Raw genomic sequence first — 16816 nt, forward strand, 5'->3', positions numbered from 1 at the left:
GTAGCAGGAGTTTCTAAGGTAGAGGGTTGTGGAATTGGACCACCATTTCAGAAAGTAAATGACCTCTGATTTGCCTGCTGATTTTGTGCTAGGGAAAGCTACCCTCAGCTCTTGTTTCGAGTAGAAAACGAAATGCACCAACGTAAGCTGGTTTGTGAAGAAAGGAAGGTTAATTCCCTGAATTAATAATCTTTGCAATGGACTATCAAAATCATTAGCATGTCTCTCTGATGTTTTAGACAGAAAAGCTGAATTTGTCATCTTAAGGTGGTTTCCATGTTGAACCCCAGAATGAAGCTACCTGGTAATTTACCTAAATCAGTCAGTACACGTGGAAAATAATGGTCTTCACAGAGAAGGTTAAGCCATTAGGCTTGACACGGCACTGTCCGTGGAAGGGCAAATATGTTATATGGCATCTAGAACAGGATGTGCCTTTTCAGTTATTCTTCAAACACAGTTTTCATGGTATAGCTTGGGTAAGTTCATGCACTAGCTATTTTGTTACGTTTTAAAAAGTGAAGTTCATAGAGCGTATATGTTGGCAAAGCGTCAGTTGATGTGAGCCAAGCAGACTTGGGTTATTTTCTGTACAGCTGGGTGCACTGAAAGAAGAACCTGCAGAGCTCTGGCAACAAACCCACAAAACCACTTAGTTCTTACAAGTTACACTTCGGGTCTCATCGGTGTCTGTTATGTTGAAGGGTGTATGAGCAACAGTTGAAATGAAAATAGTTTCAGTACAGAGTATTTTTTGTTAATACCCTGCAGCTAGGCAAAATTTTTACTTTGCCATGTGCAATCTTGTGCAACAAGATGGGGGAGTTGTGGAAGAAGCAAACGTTGTGACGCTTTTCTACATTGTACAAAAGGCAAGATAGATTTTTCTCCAATAAGAAACCTTATGGTGGTTATGCTAAGCCACCATCCAAAGACACAACCTTCTGAAGCTGGAAAAGGCAATAAAGTTTTTCCCGTGTGTACAATTGTCTATAGGTGAATGAATAGAGAGTGATAAAGACTGACATTTGCTGAAGTCAACAGATTTATGTTGGACACAGCATTAGAAATGCAGTAATAATTATTAATATCTAATAATAATAATAATTAGTTATTGCCAATTATAATTATTAATGCAATATGGTTTTAATGGACACTTTTCGCTTCAAAATAAATTAGTTTTGACGTGTACAACTATGTATTTAACCTAAAAATTCTACATGGTGGTTGAACAGAAGAAGTAAGTGTTGTAATTTGAAATCTATAGAATAAAATTTAAACGTATGTTACTAGTTTACATAAATGGAAGACTGCAATAAGCATATAGTCTAAAGGAAGCAGATCTTAATATTCAGATCCATACCAAAACCAAGCTAGTGTTTGGGGAGGGGGAGAGGGGGAGGAAAAACACTGTTTACATTCATATATATTTATTTATAAAGTTTTGTCTAGAAGGGACTATTACATTATTATGTTGCCCAGGATCCTAAACTGAGATGTTTACATATCTTCTGTTATATGTTGATCTAAGTTGTACTTTTGCCCTTTAAGCCTAGCCTTCTTAAAATTGTTCTTACATAGCTGGGTCTGTTTGCCAAATGCACAGCATTTTTTTTTAAAGTTTTATTTTGGATGGGAATGGAATTAACTCACTCATGGAAATAGAAACTTCAGAATAAGAAAGATGTCTAAAGGTTGATCTACCTTCTGCCAGTCAATCTGGAAAAAAAATCAGCTTGTGAAAAGGCAAAATAATGTAAAGGCACTGATGTCAGGTTTATCTTTCAGTTTCTCTGTGGCTCAGTTTAAGGAGGTTTCAATGACCTAGATTTTTCTCAGCATAATTCTTAAAGAAGATCCATGATGTAAATACAGAGCCATCAAAATCCTTTAAAAAAATTGTCATTTGTGCCAGGATGGAAAAAAAGTTACTAGTGTCTTTGCATGGTGGAGTTCTTTAACTTATTGGCAATAATTTAGGGAGAGGGTGAAGGGGAAGAAGGGAGCACACTTGCAGGCGATGACTGTTATGTGTTATCTATAATATATAAAAACACAGAGTCAACTCCCTTGCCATTGCCTTCCTGAGTCTTGGAAATGGTTGATTTCTCCATGATCGGCTACAGTAGTAAGGCCACTGTTAAAAGATTTCCTATTCAATACCATGTAGAGTTGGTTCCTAGGGAGCGTCTGTTGTCTTAAAGAAAAGATTCGCCCAATATTTGGTCTTTTCCTCTGGGGATCTTTTTCATATTCATTTGCCTATGCTAAACAAAGAAACTAGGCATGTGAGCTATTTGAATATAAATGTCTTTCTAATACAGCTAATGATTTTAAATGTTTAATGGGAGTCTCATGAAAATTGTTGCATAAACTTTTCAATTAGAGAGAAGGCTCGCTGACTGCATTTGTGCAAGATGTTTAATTGGGTGGACAACACAGAGTAAATACATTTGGAAATTATATCAGATCACCTACTTTAGAGGGATGCCTGTAGGGAGGAGAAAGCTTTGCTTCCAATCAGCTTCAAAGATAAGATAGCTTAATTGGAAGCTGACTGTGCCTTGACAGTTTCAGAGCAGCAGTGACTTCCATGTAAAATAATCTGAAGCAGATGCTGAACGAAGAAGTAGCATTTTCTTTCATGCAAGCTTTGGCATCAAATCTCTAACATTATGTTATCTAGTTCTATATCAGGAAGCATTTTTTTAATTGTGACATTGGTTTCAGCACACTACCTCGTATTTAAACTTACACAGTTGAGTTCATCAGCCTTTGACAAATGGACTTTAAGTGTTTCTGAAACAGTTAACTTAAAGGGAACTTCGAACGACTGTAGCATGGCTTGGGAAAATACTGATGAAAGATCCTAGGAAAAAAAACCATTTAGGGCTCCTAATATATGATCAAACTTCACTAGATTTTTTTCTTATGCTTTTAGTTAATATTGTGGTATTTATATAACTCTGGACTATTTGTATAAGAGGTTACAGGCTAGAGAAATGGGCTGCCAGCAACCTCATGAAGTTCAACAAGGGGAAGTGCAAAGTCCTGCACCTGAGGAGGAACAACCCCAGGCACCGGTACATGCTGGGGGCCACCCAGCTGGAAAGCAGCTTGGCAGAAAAAGACCTGGGGGTCCTGGTGGACACCAACTTGAACCTGAACCAGCAGTATACCCTTGGCGCAAAGAAGGCTGATGATATCCTGGGCTGCCATAGGCAAAGCATTGCTAGCAGGTTGAGGGAGGTGATCTTTCCCCCTTTATGCAGCACTGGCAAGGCCATACCTGGAGTACTGGGTCCAGTTCTGGGCTCCCCAGTAGAAGAGAGATGTGGACATACTGGAGAACATCCAACAAAGGGCCACAGAGATGATTAAAGGACTGGAGCATCTCTCCTATGAGGAAAGGGTGAGAGAGCTGGGACTGTTCAGCCTAGAAAAGAGAAAGTTTGGGGGCATCTTATGAATGTAGATAAGTACCTGAAAGGAGGGTGCAAAGAGGTCAGAGCCAGGCTCTTTTCAGTGGTGCCCAGTGGCAGGACAAGAGGCAATGGGCACAAACAGAAGCACAGGAGGTTCCCTCTGAACATCAGGCAACACTCTTTTAACTGCGGGGGTGACTGAGCACTGGCACAGGTTGCCCAGAGAGGTGGTGGAATCTCTGTCCTTGGAGATACTCCAAGGGTGTCTGGATGTGGTCCTGGGCAACAGGCTGTAGGTGGCCCTGCTTGAGCAATGGGGGTGGACCAGATGACCTCCAGAGGTCCTTTCCACCCTCAACCCTTCTGCGATCCTATGATTGTTCTTAAACTTTTATAATGGAAAAAAAAAAAGGTTAAAGGCATGATGATTTTGAAATACATCATCTCCGTGTTACATGTCTTTACTATTGTTTGGATTCATGAGGATAAAGCTCACTGTTAATTCATTTATAACAACTGAGTCTCTAAGAAGAGTAATCTTTTTACTTGCGTAGTGTGTGCCAGCGTTATTGACATAATCCACTTGAACATCTTGTAAGAATTGTGTTAAAATTTACTTTATGTGGGGATTTCTGTGTTGAATGTTTGAATCTTATTTGACCATCAGCAGTCTTGACATTAAGCAATGGCAATCAAAGTATGCCTAAATATCTGTTCTACTTCATACATCAGCAAAAATAGAGAGGAGCCAGCCATTTATAAATGCTGAGAAGCTGGACCAGAGCACTTAGAAGATGATCTGTTCTCATGGGAAATCCTCAGCCTTGGAGGCACTAAAAGTCACTCAAATGCTTATTCAACTAATCATAAGGGATAGTACAGCTTCAGAATGAAAGCTTACCAGTTGGCAAAAAAGATGATGGAAAACATTTGAGGGCTGTGAGAAGAGGCTTATATGATTCAGTGAAGCTTTGCACTGAAATCTGCTTGATAAGTGGTAGTGGAATACTGATAATGATGTACCCCCAAAGGCGAAAGCCTGGTCGAGGAGTATGATGTGAATCACTGCGGGGGGAGGCTGTACTGATGTCAAGGTAAGAGGAGCTGCTTTCGAAGAGGTGGCTGTGTTGGTCAGCCATACAAAGCAGCGGTGACATCTCCGTGGTGTGACCTGCGATGGGAGATGCAGAGAGCTGACGTGTTAGTCTTCAGGGACGGGCTAAGGAGAGGAGTTGCAAGAGAGGAAGGATGGAGAGCGGTGTGTGATACTTCAAATTAGGCTGCTGACAACAGTGTGGAGAACATAGGACAGGAGAGGCTGTTACTGTTCAGAGGCAGCTACGTGGCCATGGGTCCTTTAAAGCAACTTGTGTGCACGTCTGCTGAACATCTTGCTCATTGTAGCTTTAGCAAATTAACCTTCTTTTTAAAAGTTGGAATGAAGGCTGCAGACTTCCAGCTGAATAATACCATGTATAATGAGCTAACTACTTCACTTTTGAGCCACTGCTGCTCCAGGAATTAGTGCTTGGAAACCTCGGTACACCTAGATGATAGGGGAGAGCTTCTAGAGGACATTGTTGTGAGTAAGATTGTATAGAGGACCATTTAGTTGCCTTTGTTTCTCAGCTTTTGGTAAAAACTAGTTGAATCCTTTCCGTTCCTCATAGGCTGTGTTCAGATCCTAAGCTCTCTGTTTCTATAATGTCATGTATTGCTTGTTCGGCATCTTTTTAATTAGTGACATTTTATTTAGTCCAAATTAAATATGCCAGATGTAGCTGATTTAGTGGCTAACAATGATGAGTGAGGGGAGGGAGAACTAACATTATATAGCCGTCTGTTCTCAGGGAAGTTTTTTTTTTTTTATTTTTTTTATTTCTAGTTCCACAAGAGAAGTTGGAGTGGTAACCATGGCAGCAGGGAATTTGTCCCCGTAAGCTAAGCAAAGGGTTGGGTTGTGTGGGTTTTTTTGTGTTTGTTTTTTTGTTTGTGGTGCCCCTACTTGGAGGAAGGGGTGTGCAAAATGGTCTCGAGTAAGCCCTGGAGAGGGAACTCGGAAATAGATAAGTTAGAGGCGCTTGCCGTGGAGTTAAAACTCGTGAGTTGGTCCTGCCATAGCATGCACAGATGGATGGGTGCAGCAGGGAAGCAGAGCAGCGAGGGATGTGAAAAATTTCGTGGTAACTTGGATCTCTACACTAGGTGTTTTGAGGTGGGGTGGTTAGACACTGTATGCTAATAAATCTCTTGTATCGTTGTGTTTGGGTTTTCGCCAATATTTTTCTCACTTTTTTCCCACTGAAAATGAATAATTCTTAGCAGGTTGGAAGGGAGTGAGATTTGCATGGGGCTAGCTGCATTCAAGAGAGAATATCCAGCTTAGTCATGGTGACGTAACCCCAGATTTTGCATCAGCCCTGGAAACTTCTGATATATCGTTCTTGAATTTGGAGAAAGCCATTGTTTTCTGCGATACCTAAATTTACCAAAAATTAACAGCAGAGCAGTTTTGTGGAGCAGTTTTCTATTAAAGCAGTTGCTGAAAATGAGAATTATGCATGCCTTGGGGAGAGGCTAACGTGAGCCCTCTTCTCCCATTGACATAACTTTTCCTGGGCAAAGACCTGCAGGGGGTTAATTCTGGCCACACAATCGATGCTTACACAGTTGCGCAGAAATACCCTCCCAATGTGAGCAGCTCTGTTAAAAGCATTTATTGTGTGCGTGTGACAAACTGACCCATAAAACATCCTGAACGTTGCAGGCAGTAACAATTAGCTGATACTCGCTGCTTGAAATCGCCAGCTTCCAGAGACGGTAGCTTGGGAGACGGGAAGTTAAGCAATATTGCTGAATACTGTACAGGAGGCAGCTGACGGCTGAGCATTAGGGATGCTTTGCCATGCTGCTGTAGTTAAGCCTGTCACCCATTCGTTATAAAGCATCCCTCTTTTATTGTCAGGGCAGTATGAACTCAGCCCGATGGGGAAAACCTGTTGTGCGTTGAGATCGATGCTCTCGGGGTGCGGGAAATTTATATTTCCAAGGTGTGCTTGAGCTTTTGGGATTTTCAGCGCATGGAGGCCGTTGGGCTGTGAGTTTCGCAGTGTATTTATACTTCAGGTTCCCATCGTTAAATAGTCATCATTCCTTGAGTGCCTGGACATTACAGCCGGTCTTCGTTAGGAGCCTTTCTCCACGTTTTGCCTTTTTTTCCATTAGCTTCCATTACCTTTTTCACTGTCCTGAGTTGCTCTCATCTTCATATTTTCACATTTTGGTTGGTTGTAGCCCTGTATGGTGTCTCTGTATGATATACCATGCTTGATTCTTCTCTGATCAAGCTACGCATATTAAGTTCATATAGTTTTTCTTTAAAAGTTTCATTTTTTGTTTTGGTTTCCAGCTTCCCCCTCTCTCCCAACAGCTGTGGTGTAACTGCCTGGTCTGGGATGTCAGTGTTGGTTAATCGGGATGCGGAGGGGAATAAAGGGACTCTTGTAAAGACAGATAATTGATATTATTTTTTTTTTTTAATCTAGCGCACCTCTGTATGTGTCGTGAAAACTCTTTATCCTGCTGTTGTCAATTCTGGCAAGACTTGTCAGATCTAGGAGCTGGGGCTTCAGCTAAGAACTTGTTTTCATGAATTTTTTTAATTTATTTTAGCCTTCAGGGCTGCAGAGAAAACCTTGGGAACTCTGCACTTGCAAGCACCAGGGAACAAACTCCCAAGTCCTTAAATCCTTGGCTTTTTCACTCCTTGTGATTACTTCTTGTGGGAGGAGGGAGGAAGAAACAGGAGTGGGAAGAGGGTCTATCTTTGTCTTCTTCTGTATTGCATTCTAAGTTTGTCATTTCTGTCCAGTTCTGCATCTTCTGCTTGCTTAGATTCCTTTGCTACCAGACTAGGTAAATTGGATTGCAGTTGTTCAAGACAAATTTCATAACTACCGGTTCTTAAAATAATGTGTTTGTTTTGTCATGTCTGGACATTCCAAATATAGCTTATTTGGCATCATCCCTGATTGTTGGGCTGTTGCTGTTGTTTTATTTTATTTCTGTCATTTTATCAACCACAGTCAAAATCCCACAGTCCCATTGTATCAGATAAGAGGCAGTCGCTGCCCCAAAGGTTTTCCCATGCATGAAAAATGCACGTATTTTTTCAAGTACTAATCCTCAGTTTCCAAAGACGTCTTCAAAAGCGGTCTCTGATCCCTTTCCTATAGTACATGACTGGACCGGTGCATGCAAATGGAGGGCTGGAGCCGAGTCGAGCTCTCTGAACAACCCTTAATGGTGTTCCTGTTTTCTGCTCTGCAACCTCTCTGCTCCTTTCCCCTCAGAAAAGCGTGCAAGGGAAGGAGAATTTTGTGGACTACCCATGCAGAAGTTGTACTTGGACAATAGTAAATCAAAGCAAGAAGCCAATTGTACGTTGCCGGACCCTACGCCGAAATGGCTTTCTGGCTTATAGGGTGGCCTGGGCACTCAGATGGCGAGTGCCTCGGATGCAGTTGTCACAGTGTCCTACTGGGAAAGAAGGAGCCATCCACGTCTTCGGGACCTGCACCATTTTTCTAAATCCTATGGGAAGCTGCTCCCTGGAGCCTTGTTGCGCTGTCTGCCAAGCTTCAAATTAATGTGGTTCTTGTGGTTGAAAGCCTGGCAGCAAGGAAGATGTGGTAATAATTCCTTTTCTACAGAGTAATTTATAATGGCAAAACAATTTAAAATACTCAGTAACTAGCTTGGTTACTTAAGAATTTTAATCAAGAAGTTATAGTTTTTCTTTGTATTACCCTTTCTAGGGTTGTTAGTGACTTAAATTGTGTTTGCAAGAACTTTTCGACGAAACCTTTCTCTTGGAGCAAATTCAGACAATAAATAATACATTCTGTAAGCACAGCTGAGGAAGATTGCAAACTATCTAGGGATAAATTGCACAATAAAATGTATGAAAGATAAAGGTTAATGCCAGCAACATCACTTCATGTGTTTCATTACATAATCAAAGGAGTGTAACAGTGCCTGTAACTATCTTTTTTTCCGTACATAAAAGATCTCGAAACTAGAAAGGATTTTTTGCATGAAAAGCAATTGCTGTTGGGAGGAGCTGTGTGGAGAAAAGGGAGCTCATTTACAGACTCATAATCAAAACTAATGGGAAATGCTGGGTGGGGGAGGATGCAGGCAAAGAAGAAAATGTAAGCTGTCAGTGCTGTGACCACAGGAGGAGTCTGGACCCCCAGGTTCGGGGCTGGGTGAGCTGGCTGTTGCTGGGCTGCCTTCCCAGTGGTGTGGACTGGTACTCTGTCAAAGCCTATCCAAACCGCTTCCCAAGCTTTCTCTCTTCCAGCCTCCTGCAAATATCCAGAAGCTTCAGCAAAATTCATAAAGGCCTATTGTTACTCTTAAAAGGTTTGAAAATTAGTCTTTCTCCTTTCTTTTACCTAAAAATGAGAGGCAAACGAGAAATCGAGTGGGAAGATGTGAAAATGTCAAATGGGTCAAATGATTTATCTGAACATGTGAGCATTAAACCGAAGTGGGAGAGAGTGAAACGGCTTTTGGGGATACTGTCACAAAATCAGTGTGTTGTCTGTATGTGGGTATGTATCACTTCGAACTGCATTCTGCTATTTGTTTGTAAAATATGGAAATTATAGGGTAGCAACTTAGAGTTTCCAAACCTTCAGCCTCTAAGTACGTGAGTAGACGTTGGAATATATCTTTTGTTCATGCAGGCAGTGGTTATGTCTTAAAAACATGCTCTGTACAGTCTTTTTGTAAAAGTACATTGCACAGTTCACACCTTTGTGTGTAAACAGCTGAGATTTTTGAAGAAGCTTTGATGCAGTTGCTGTACAAGCCTAAGCCTATACAGAGGGTATTAGTACTTTGTTTTGAGATGATAGATAATAAGTATAGACTTCATCCACTGTCTCCGTAACAAATAGCCATTTTCACACATAGTTTTGAATGAGAGGAGGAAAAGCTTTGGCTTGTTTTTACAATATTCGGGTTTTAAACTTTAAGAGTACCCCACTTGTGCTCGTCGTATATGTTCCTTTAAATGTGCTTTGTGTATATGCAACATCACACACTTTGCTTATTTTTTTAAGCTCAAATGTCAACAATTGCAGTGTGTAATTATGCCAATAGTGCAGAGAGACATGTTTGCTTGATTAGTCACCCCGGCCTGAATTCAGCCAATACAGCTTACGGCATCCAGCTGAAGTCCAGAGTCAGGAGCCTAGATTCCCTCTGCAGCTAGCAGACACACACAAATGCCTTTGTCATGTGCTTTAGATCTTAAGTTACCCCATTTCTCTCCCTTAGCTTCAGGAGGAATTTAACTCTCTAAAATTACCTGGGCTGAACGTGGGCCTGGGCGTTCATACGTGACGGGTTTGGAAGCACTATCCCTCCAAATATAGATGCTGACTTGAACCCAGCACTAATCTGGCCCTGCCCTTCTCTGCCCACGCCGCTGTGATTCCCAAAACCTGCCTCGCTGGTACGACCTTCATAGAGTTCATGGCTTTAGTGTTGGTGTTTGATGACCACTGAATGTAGGATGATACTGTGATTCCCCTTCAAGTCAAGTTATTCCTCTGACTCTTGGAAATGGGTTTAAAATTCAATAGCCTAGCAAAGAGGGGCAGAATCAGGGTTTTGTAATGTGGCCAACTTAAGTCCTTTTTTTTTTTTTTTTTTTTTTTTTAAGATTGCTGTTTTGAATATGAAAGTCAAAGACTAAGATCTTGATCTTACAACAGTTGTTTTCCTTTGTTGTTCATAGGCTTTTAAATGTGTACCTAAATATAGTATATGCCAGAGGAGAGAGTTAATGTTGCTATGAGAACCTTAACCTCAGCATTTCCTAGGGTTTTATGTTTATATGTAGGGGAAAAAAGCAATGATCAAATAACTCACAGTTGTTTTTCTTTTATAAGGAAGTAGTATCTGATGCCTTGTATATGAGTGATCCTATCTGCAGTGTATTGCTGTTGCTGCTGCTGTTTGTCTGAAGGGCTTTTTTCCTGCACGAGCTGTGCAACAGAGGAGGCAAGAAGAGCCATAGGGTTGACCTATATATTTATTTCATTGAAGCACTTGAAATTCCCTTGTCTTATAAAGCTGCCTTTATGCTGCTGGGCAAGTAAGGGGGGGACTGGCTGGTGCTCCAGTGTGTAGATGTGGTTGACCGAGTTGCTTGCCTGTCAGGTGTGCACAGAGAATGCTTAGAGGCTTTTCTTCATCAAAGGTTTGCAACTTTAGGAAGCAAAACCCTCCTTTTTTGTTACCTCTTCAACTAGGCAAATAGCAGCTCAAGGGTAACCTGCATGCAGAGCTTGAGTCTTCGGCAGCTTTGAGTTGACTGATCCTAATTGAAAGCTTCCCCGTTCTTCCAGTGACTGACTCTGCTCTTGTGAGCCCACGAGCTTTGAGTACAGAAAGCCTTCAGAAAAATGATCTCATCAAAACAGGGTTCCAGTGAAAACAGCGAGTACCTGCCTGGTACATAGGTGCCTTCTGCAATAAATCTCTCCCCCTGCTAGCACAAGGTACATGCATTTCAATTCAATTTTCCTTCTGCTTACCTCACTGATGGTATGGTTCTCATGGCTGAACAGTCTTGATGAGTGAAATCAGGGGATGAAAGTTGAAACTTGCTGGACTGATTTTCAGTTTGTGCAGCTCTTGGTAATGACTCTTCAGTGTATTTTAATGGCTTTCTGTGATGTCTCTGATCTTCATCTCCTATGAAGGGAAACTTGAAGAACTAGTGTACTGAAACCTTTTATCTATTAAATGTCAGTCAGAGGGCCTTCTGATAACTGGTACTCTCTGCTTATACTTAGTTTGCACTCATAATCCAGGATAACAAAGGTTGGTTTGCACTGACATAAATTACACCATGATTAATTTCAGACTGTAGAATGCAAATGTGGATCTGTTTGATGCTGAAGATTTTCAGCATAATGTCATTTAAAAGCATCAATTTTTATGATAACTGTATATAGTCCTGGGTTTTCTTTTGCAGAAAAAGGAAAAAATAGCACAAATAGAAAAGTGGAGAAGAAGTAATGTGACCGTGACACGACTGGGGTGTTGGTTGGTTTTTTTTTGTCCTCATTCCTAATAATGTTTATGTTACTTGATGCACACAAAACACTGTAGTGGAGTTGAGGAACTGAGGCTGGAAGATGAAACAGCCATGAGGGTACTCCAGATATGCGACCCATTATACGAAACCACTGAAGTGATGAATATTAATGTTCTTTTAAATTTTTAATTTTTAAGTCTTTCTGTCTTTCAAAAAAGGAAAAAAAAAAAAAAAAAAGCTTGGGGGAAGAATTCTTCCCAGAACAATGGTGCAGTCTGTTATCTGCTCCTTTGCACTGTAAAGCACTGAATGTTCAGCCAATATAGTGCTCTGGTTGGCTTAGCATTCTTAACCTTAATTTTGAATAGAAGGTGCCTTGTGCTGCTGACGTAATGAGGGCCTTTTGTAAATCAGTGTTGCAGGCAGTCTGCTGTTGCATTTCACTGCATTTCTCAGAGGGATGCAGGGCACATGTGTCAGACTAACTTTCTGAACCTCTCTTCAGGCTAAGTGTTTGCATTATTCGAGTATTTTATTCAGAATGAATTCTGCTTCATTTTCCTTTGTAGATAGTAAGTACCAAAATAATTTTGCAAGTGAAACAGTGTTTCTGCTGGAAGAAGTTTTAATAGGGAGGCCTTAACATTTTAAAGTAGGAGATGCTTCTTTGAAAAAAAGAAGGAAAAAAAAAAAGGAAATGTGACAGCGTTGGATTTGACCAATCGACTTTAAATTAAGTCCCCTCTGTGATACAGTAATATTGTTATATGCCTCTTTTGTCACAGAAACTGTCAGAAAGTTTGAGCTGGAGCTTTGTTGTTGAGCTGGTTTCGTATTTGTGGTTCTACGTCATGCTCTGCGGCGCTGCATGGGGGCATAAAATCCCCTTACCTTTCGCATAAGCCTCTTAGGGACCATCGCACTCCTGCCTCCGCAGAGGCACGGGGTTTCGCCTCACTTCTGTCTCTCTCCCGTCTGGTAGGCCAGGGTTCAGCTCAGGCCGTTACATCCCCTCCTGATGCAGTCTTTTATATCCGTGATGTCAGTGGTGATACGCGGCCTTGCGCTGTCCGTGATAGCAAACACGGCACTGCTCATGGTCAGCGAAGGTAACGTGCTCGTTTCTGCGTTCACCCCGTCCAGCCGCTGAACCCTCGTCCCGCCGCCGCTGACCCTCCCTGCCGATGAACGTACCCGCGTCTGTAACGCAGCTCCGACGGCCGCTGTGGCGTGGGAGTAGCGGGGCGCTGCCTGCAGGGCCCGACCGGCGGCAGGAGAGACGCGGCGTTGCGGCGGAGCCGCGCGGCGAAGAACGGCCCAGCGCCCCCGCACCTGCTCCCAGGTGCCGCTGTAGGCCTGGGTAGCTGGCGTCGGCTCAAACTCTGGGCGAGGAGGGGGGGACGCGCACCCGTGACCCCGTTGCTTCACACCGAGGGAGCATGGCGTGAGCAACCATGAAAGACAGCTGCAGCCTTCTTCCAGTGGCCATACACCATGGAAGTCTTTCTGCGCTCGGGAGCAGGGAACAGCGTGGCGGTTGCCTTAGGGCGCTCTCTTTTCCACCTGCAAGGACTTGGGAGGCACCCTCAGTGGAGCAGCTTTCCCCCTCTTCTGGGACCTGGCAGTGACAGGGATCAGCTGCAGCCTGGCCTGTGTTGCTGCCTCGGTCCCGGCAGGGAAGGAAAAGAGGGGCTTTTGTGCCTCGGGTGTCACAAAAGCGGCGGTTCCTCTGGCGGAGGCCTGGCGGAGGCTCCCCCGTGAAGGCTGAGGGGAGAGCGCCGGGCCGCGCTCCTGGGTGCCTGGCGGGTGAATGAGCGGTGTCACCGCGCTGGTTCCTGAGGCAGGAGACCCACCCGAAAGAGTTCACTTTCAATACAGAAAGTGGAGTTGTGTGCGCCGAGTGAGCTGAAACCGGAAAGGAGTTGTATCACCACCACCTTTTCGGTTGCGTCACTGCTTTCCAATCTACTGCAATAAACAGTAGTTATAAAAAAAAAAAAAAACCGAGTGGGTATTAGTCCCTCCCCATTCCCCACTAAAACAAACCAGCAACTTTCTGTCGTGTGAAGTTTTGGCTTTTCAGCGTGCTTGCACGCCCGGGGGGGGGGGGGGGGTAGGGGGTAGGGGAGGTCTGCGCTCTCCTCCCCGGCCGCCGCTGCCGCCGGTGCGGTGCGGTGCTTCACTGCGAAATAGGCGCTAGTTACGGAAAACAGACTTGCCCGCAGGACAGAACCCCCCCACCCCCCAAATTTCTGTGTGTGCGAGGATGCCTCTGACTCTGTTCGGTGTTGGCAGGAGCAGCTGTAACATCGTGCAGCGTGCGTGCCTTCCCCAGAGCTACAGCAACCGGGACCTCTCCCTCTCCCTCTCCCTCTCCCTCTCCCTCTCCCTCTCCCTCTCCCTCTCCCTCTCCCTCTCCCTCTCCCTCTCCCTCTCCCTCTCCCTCTCCCTCTCCCTCTCCCTCTCCTCAGAGCCTGCTTCTGAAAGAGCTGGCTCATCCCCGCTGTCAGACGAAGCCGTTTCCCGAACGCGCGGGTTTGAGTCACTTGGGCTGGATGAGGCTTTAACTCCTCCCTCACTGGGCTTGAATTTGTGCGCAGCCGGCGGCGGGGGGGGGGAGAGGCGGGAGCCGGCGGCGGGCGCTGGGCGTGCGGCGCTGCCGCCGCCCCCTCGCCCCCGGCCCGGGCCCGGAGGGGAGCCGGCCCCGGGGCCGCCCCGGCCCGGCCCGGCGGGAGGAGAAGTTGAAGCGGCGAAGTTGCGGGCCGATGGGACCAGCCGCTGCCAGGCCGGGCTGCGGGCAGGCGCGGCGCCGGCGCTCGGGCAGCACGCGTGCCTCCGCCGCCGGGGTTTCGGCTGCCCCCCCCCCTCCCCACCCCCCCGCCTTTGAACTTCGGGGCTGCCGGAGGGGGGTCTCAAAACGCCCGTGGGTGGTCATAAAAACAAATTTCCTTTGTAATTTCTTTTTTTTTGGGGGGTGGGGGGGGCGGGAATAATTTGGAAGTCTGATAGTGTGTGGGAAATGATTACATCAGTCGGAGGGAGGGCTAGGATTGGTCTACACGGTGTGGTTTGATTCACTACCGCAAAGATTGCGTGTAACCCTTTGAGTGGAGCCCTGGCAGAGTTGTTTCCCTCCCCAGAAACAGTCCCCACCGCAGGGGCTACGTGACAGGTAGCGTCCCCCCGCCCGCCCGCCCGCCGAGACCGCCGGCACCCCGGGCGCCCAGCCGCAGGCTACCAAGGGCCGGCGGAGGCAGAGCGCAAACTCTCTCTCGAGAGGCGATCGCTATTTAAAATGCCATCTTGTTCTTCCGACTGCTGCCTTTTACGTGCCGTTGAGGTAAGATTTTTCCGTATCGAATTGCCCTCCGGGTTTTTGTTAGATTCCCCGTCTCTTGCGAGGGTGCCGAGCGTTTTCAACGCGGAGTTGACTGCAATCTCGGACCTGCACGTTTGCCCGGAGGAACAATTTTGCGGCAAGTGGCTCTCGCTTGAGCAGAACAATGCAAAGAGCAAAGCATCTGTATAATTCAGGAGGTGGGGAGAAGGTTCCTGACTTGTTCTCTCATCTCCATTAACATTTAGGACGTGCAGCGTATGCACGTTCGGTTTCGAACTACTTTCAAGCTAGGATCGAAAGAGAAGTCGGGGCAGGGAGAGAAATGTGTGGACCGTGCTAGCTAAATGATCTGCCGGCGAACTGCAAGTGGGACTCCCCCAAGCGAAACAATCAAAAGTTAGTGGGGAACAAGAGAGCCATTTTTAATCTTCGGGGTCTTGGCCTGCTCCTCTGTAAATGTTCGGAGGCCTCCGACGGGATCGCAAAGAAAATCGTGCGTGTTTGACTGGATGTAATTTCTCTCGCCCACCGTGGCCGAAGTACTCTCTTGATATTGTTTCACGTTTGCTTGCCTTACACAGCTTTATACAGAACCTGCTCGCTCACTTTTTCCGTGTATGTGGTCACATTCACCCTGCCGAACCTTTGTTGAGCGCGGGGAGGTGTTGGGGAGGGGGGGAGGGGACACAGGGCAAAGGGGCATCAAGAGAAAGTGTGATAAAGTGAATCATCCATGTCATTTGTCCTGGCTGCCAAGGTGCTTGGAACCGTCACGCCAAGAGGATGCTTTTCTACGCGGTAGCTGTGTGGTTTGCCTATGTTCAGAGCTGTTGATCTGTAAGTGTACCCTTTATGTTGCAGGATGTAAAAGTCTTTAGTGAAGATGGAACAAGCAAAGTGGTCGAGATTCTAGCAGACATGACAGCCAGGGACCTCTGTCAGCTGCTCGTTTACAAAAGTCATTGTGTGGATGATAACAGCTGGACTCTAGTGGAGCATCACCCTCACCTAGGATTAGGTAGGGAACGGTCAAAGGGGTGGCGTGGTTACCTGGGAACATAAAATATGTGTAATTCGTATTAATGTGCTTCCAGCCGGAACGTTTTCTTTCCACTGCTTTTATTTGTACAATTAGCTGAAGTCGCATACGTGCTTTTTGTGTGTTACAATTTGATGTGTTAAGCGTTTAAGCCATTTTAAGTCCTTCTCTCATTTCCCATGCTCTGTTTTTTATTACAAAAAAGAAAAATAATTGTCTAATCTTCACGCTAGCGCTCTGTTGCTACCTTGCCGTGTCTGAAGCTATTGCAAATAAACAGCTTAGGCAAATTAAGCTTGATCCTTAGAGTACTGGTCCTGCGAAACAGCTCAGCTCATCACCAGCTGGGAGACCTGGGTGAACAGACTCAGCTTTGCATACCTACGGTAATACTTATGAAAGCTAGACATGCTGAGGTGGGGGAGGGGCTTGGCTAAACTTGACTTCAGGCAGGGAAAAAATGGTGGCACCACCCGCAAATCCATGGGCAATTTCTGGACCAGCGGTGGCATCTGCTCTCCAGGCGGCAGCTCCTCCACCTGCCTGAAATTAAGGTGTCATGGTTACAGTTTCAAGAAGGCAGCAAGAGGAAGAACTGTGGGGAATTAAATAACACTGTGAATTGGTTTAATTACAGTACCTGAAAGAATCTCACGTTATTCAGTCTCGCTTTTCCTGTTATTTTGTGGCACTGATTAGTTGCAGGGTTCTGCTGTACAGATTGCAACTGCGTATCACTCAGATACGCTGTCTGTAATTCCACATAGCATACGACAATGCTTTAGGAAGTGTAGCATTTGGAGTATTAGTCGATATACTTCATGGGGAATTTTTTCCAGAAAATAGAGGAACACAAATCGTAAGCTGTGATCACCGGCACTGAAATTGTGAAT

At 44.9% G+C, this 16816-nt stretch overlaps 1 protein-coding gene across 5 annotated transcripts in view; it reads left to right on the forward strand.

The window, feature by feature from the left end:
* The window catches only part of GRB10 (growth factor receptor bound protein 10), a 148388-nt gene that overhangs the window by 107096 nt on the left and 24476 nt on the right, over positions 1-16816 (forward strand). For all 5 annotated transcript variants that reach the window (XM_087760071.1, XM_087760077.1, XM_087760055.1 and 2 more), the window contains one exon: positions 15746-15902. In XM_087760071.1, the coding sequence (XP_087616197.1) occupies positions 15746-15902 (157 nt within the window). The remainder of the gene's footprint in view (positions 1-15745; positions 15903-16816) is intronic.

Source organism: Nipponia nippon, unplaced genomic scaffold (assembly GCF_047370975.1).
Source record: "Nipponia nippon isolate SJK-2023a ecotype South Korea unplaced genomic scaffold, ASM4737097v1 scaffold_1, whole genome shotgun sequence".
In the NCBI taxonomy this organism is placed as follows: domain Eukaryota; kingdom Metazoa; phylum Chordata; class Aves; order Pelecaniformes; family Threskiornithidae; genus Nipponia; species Nipponia nippon.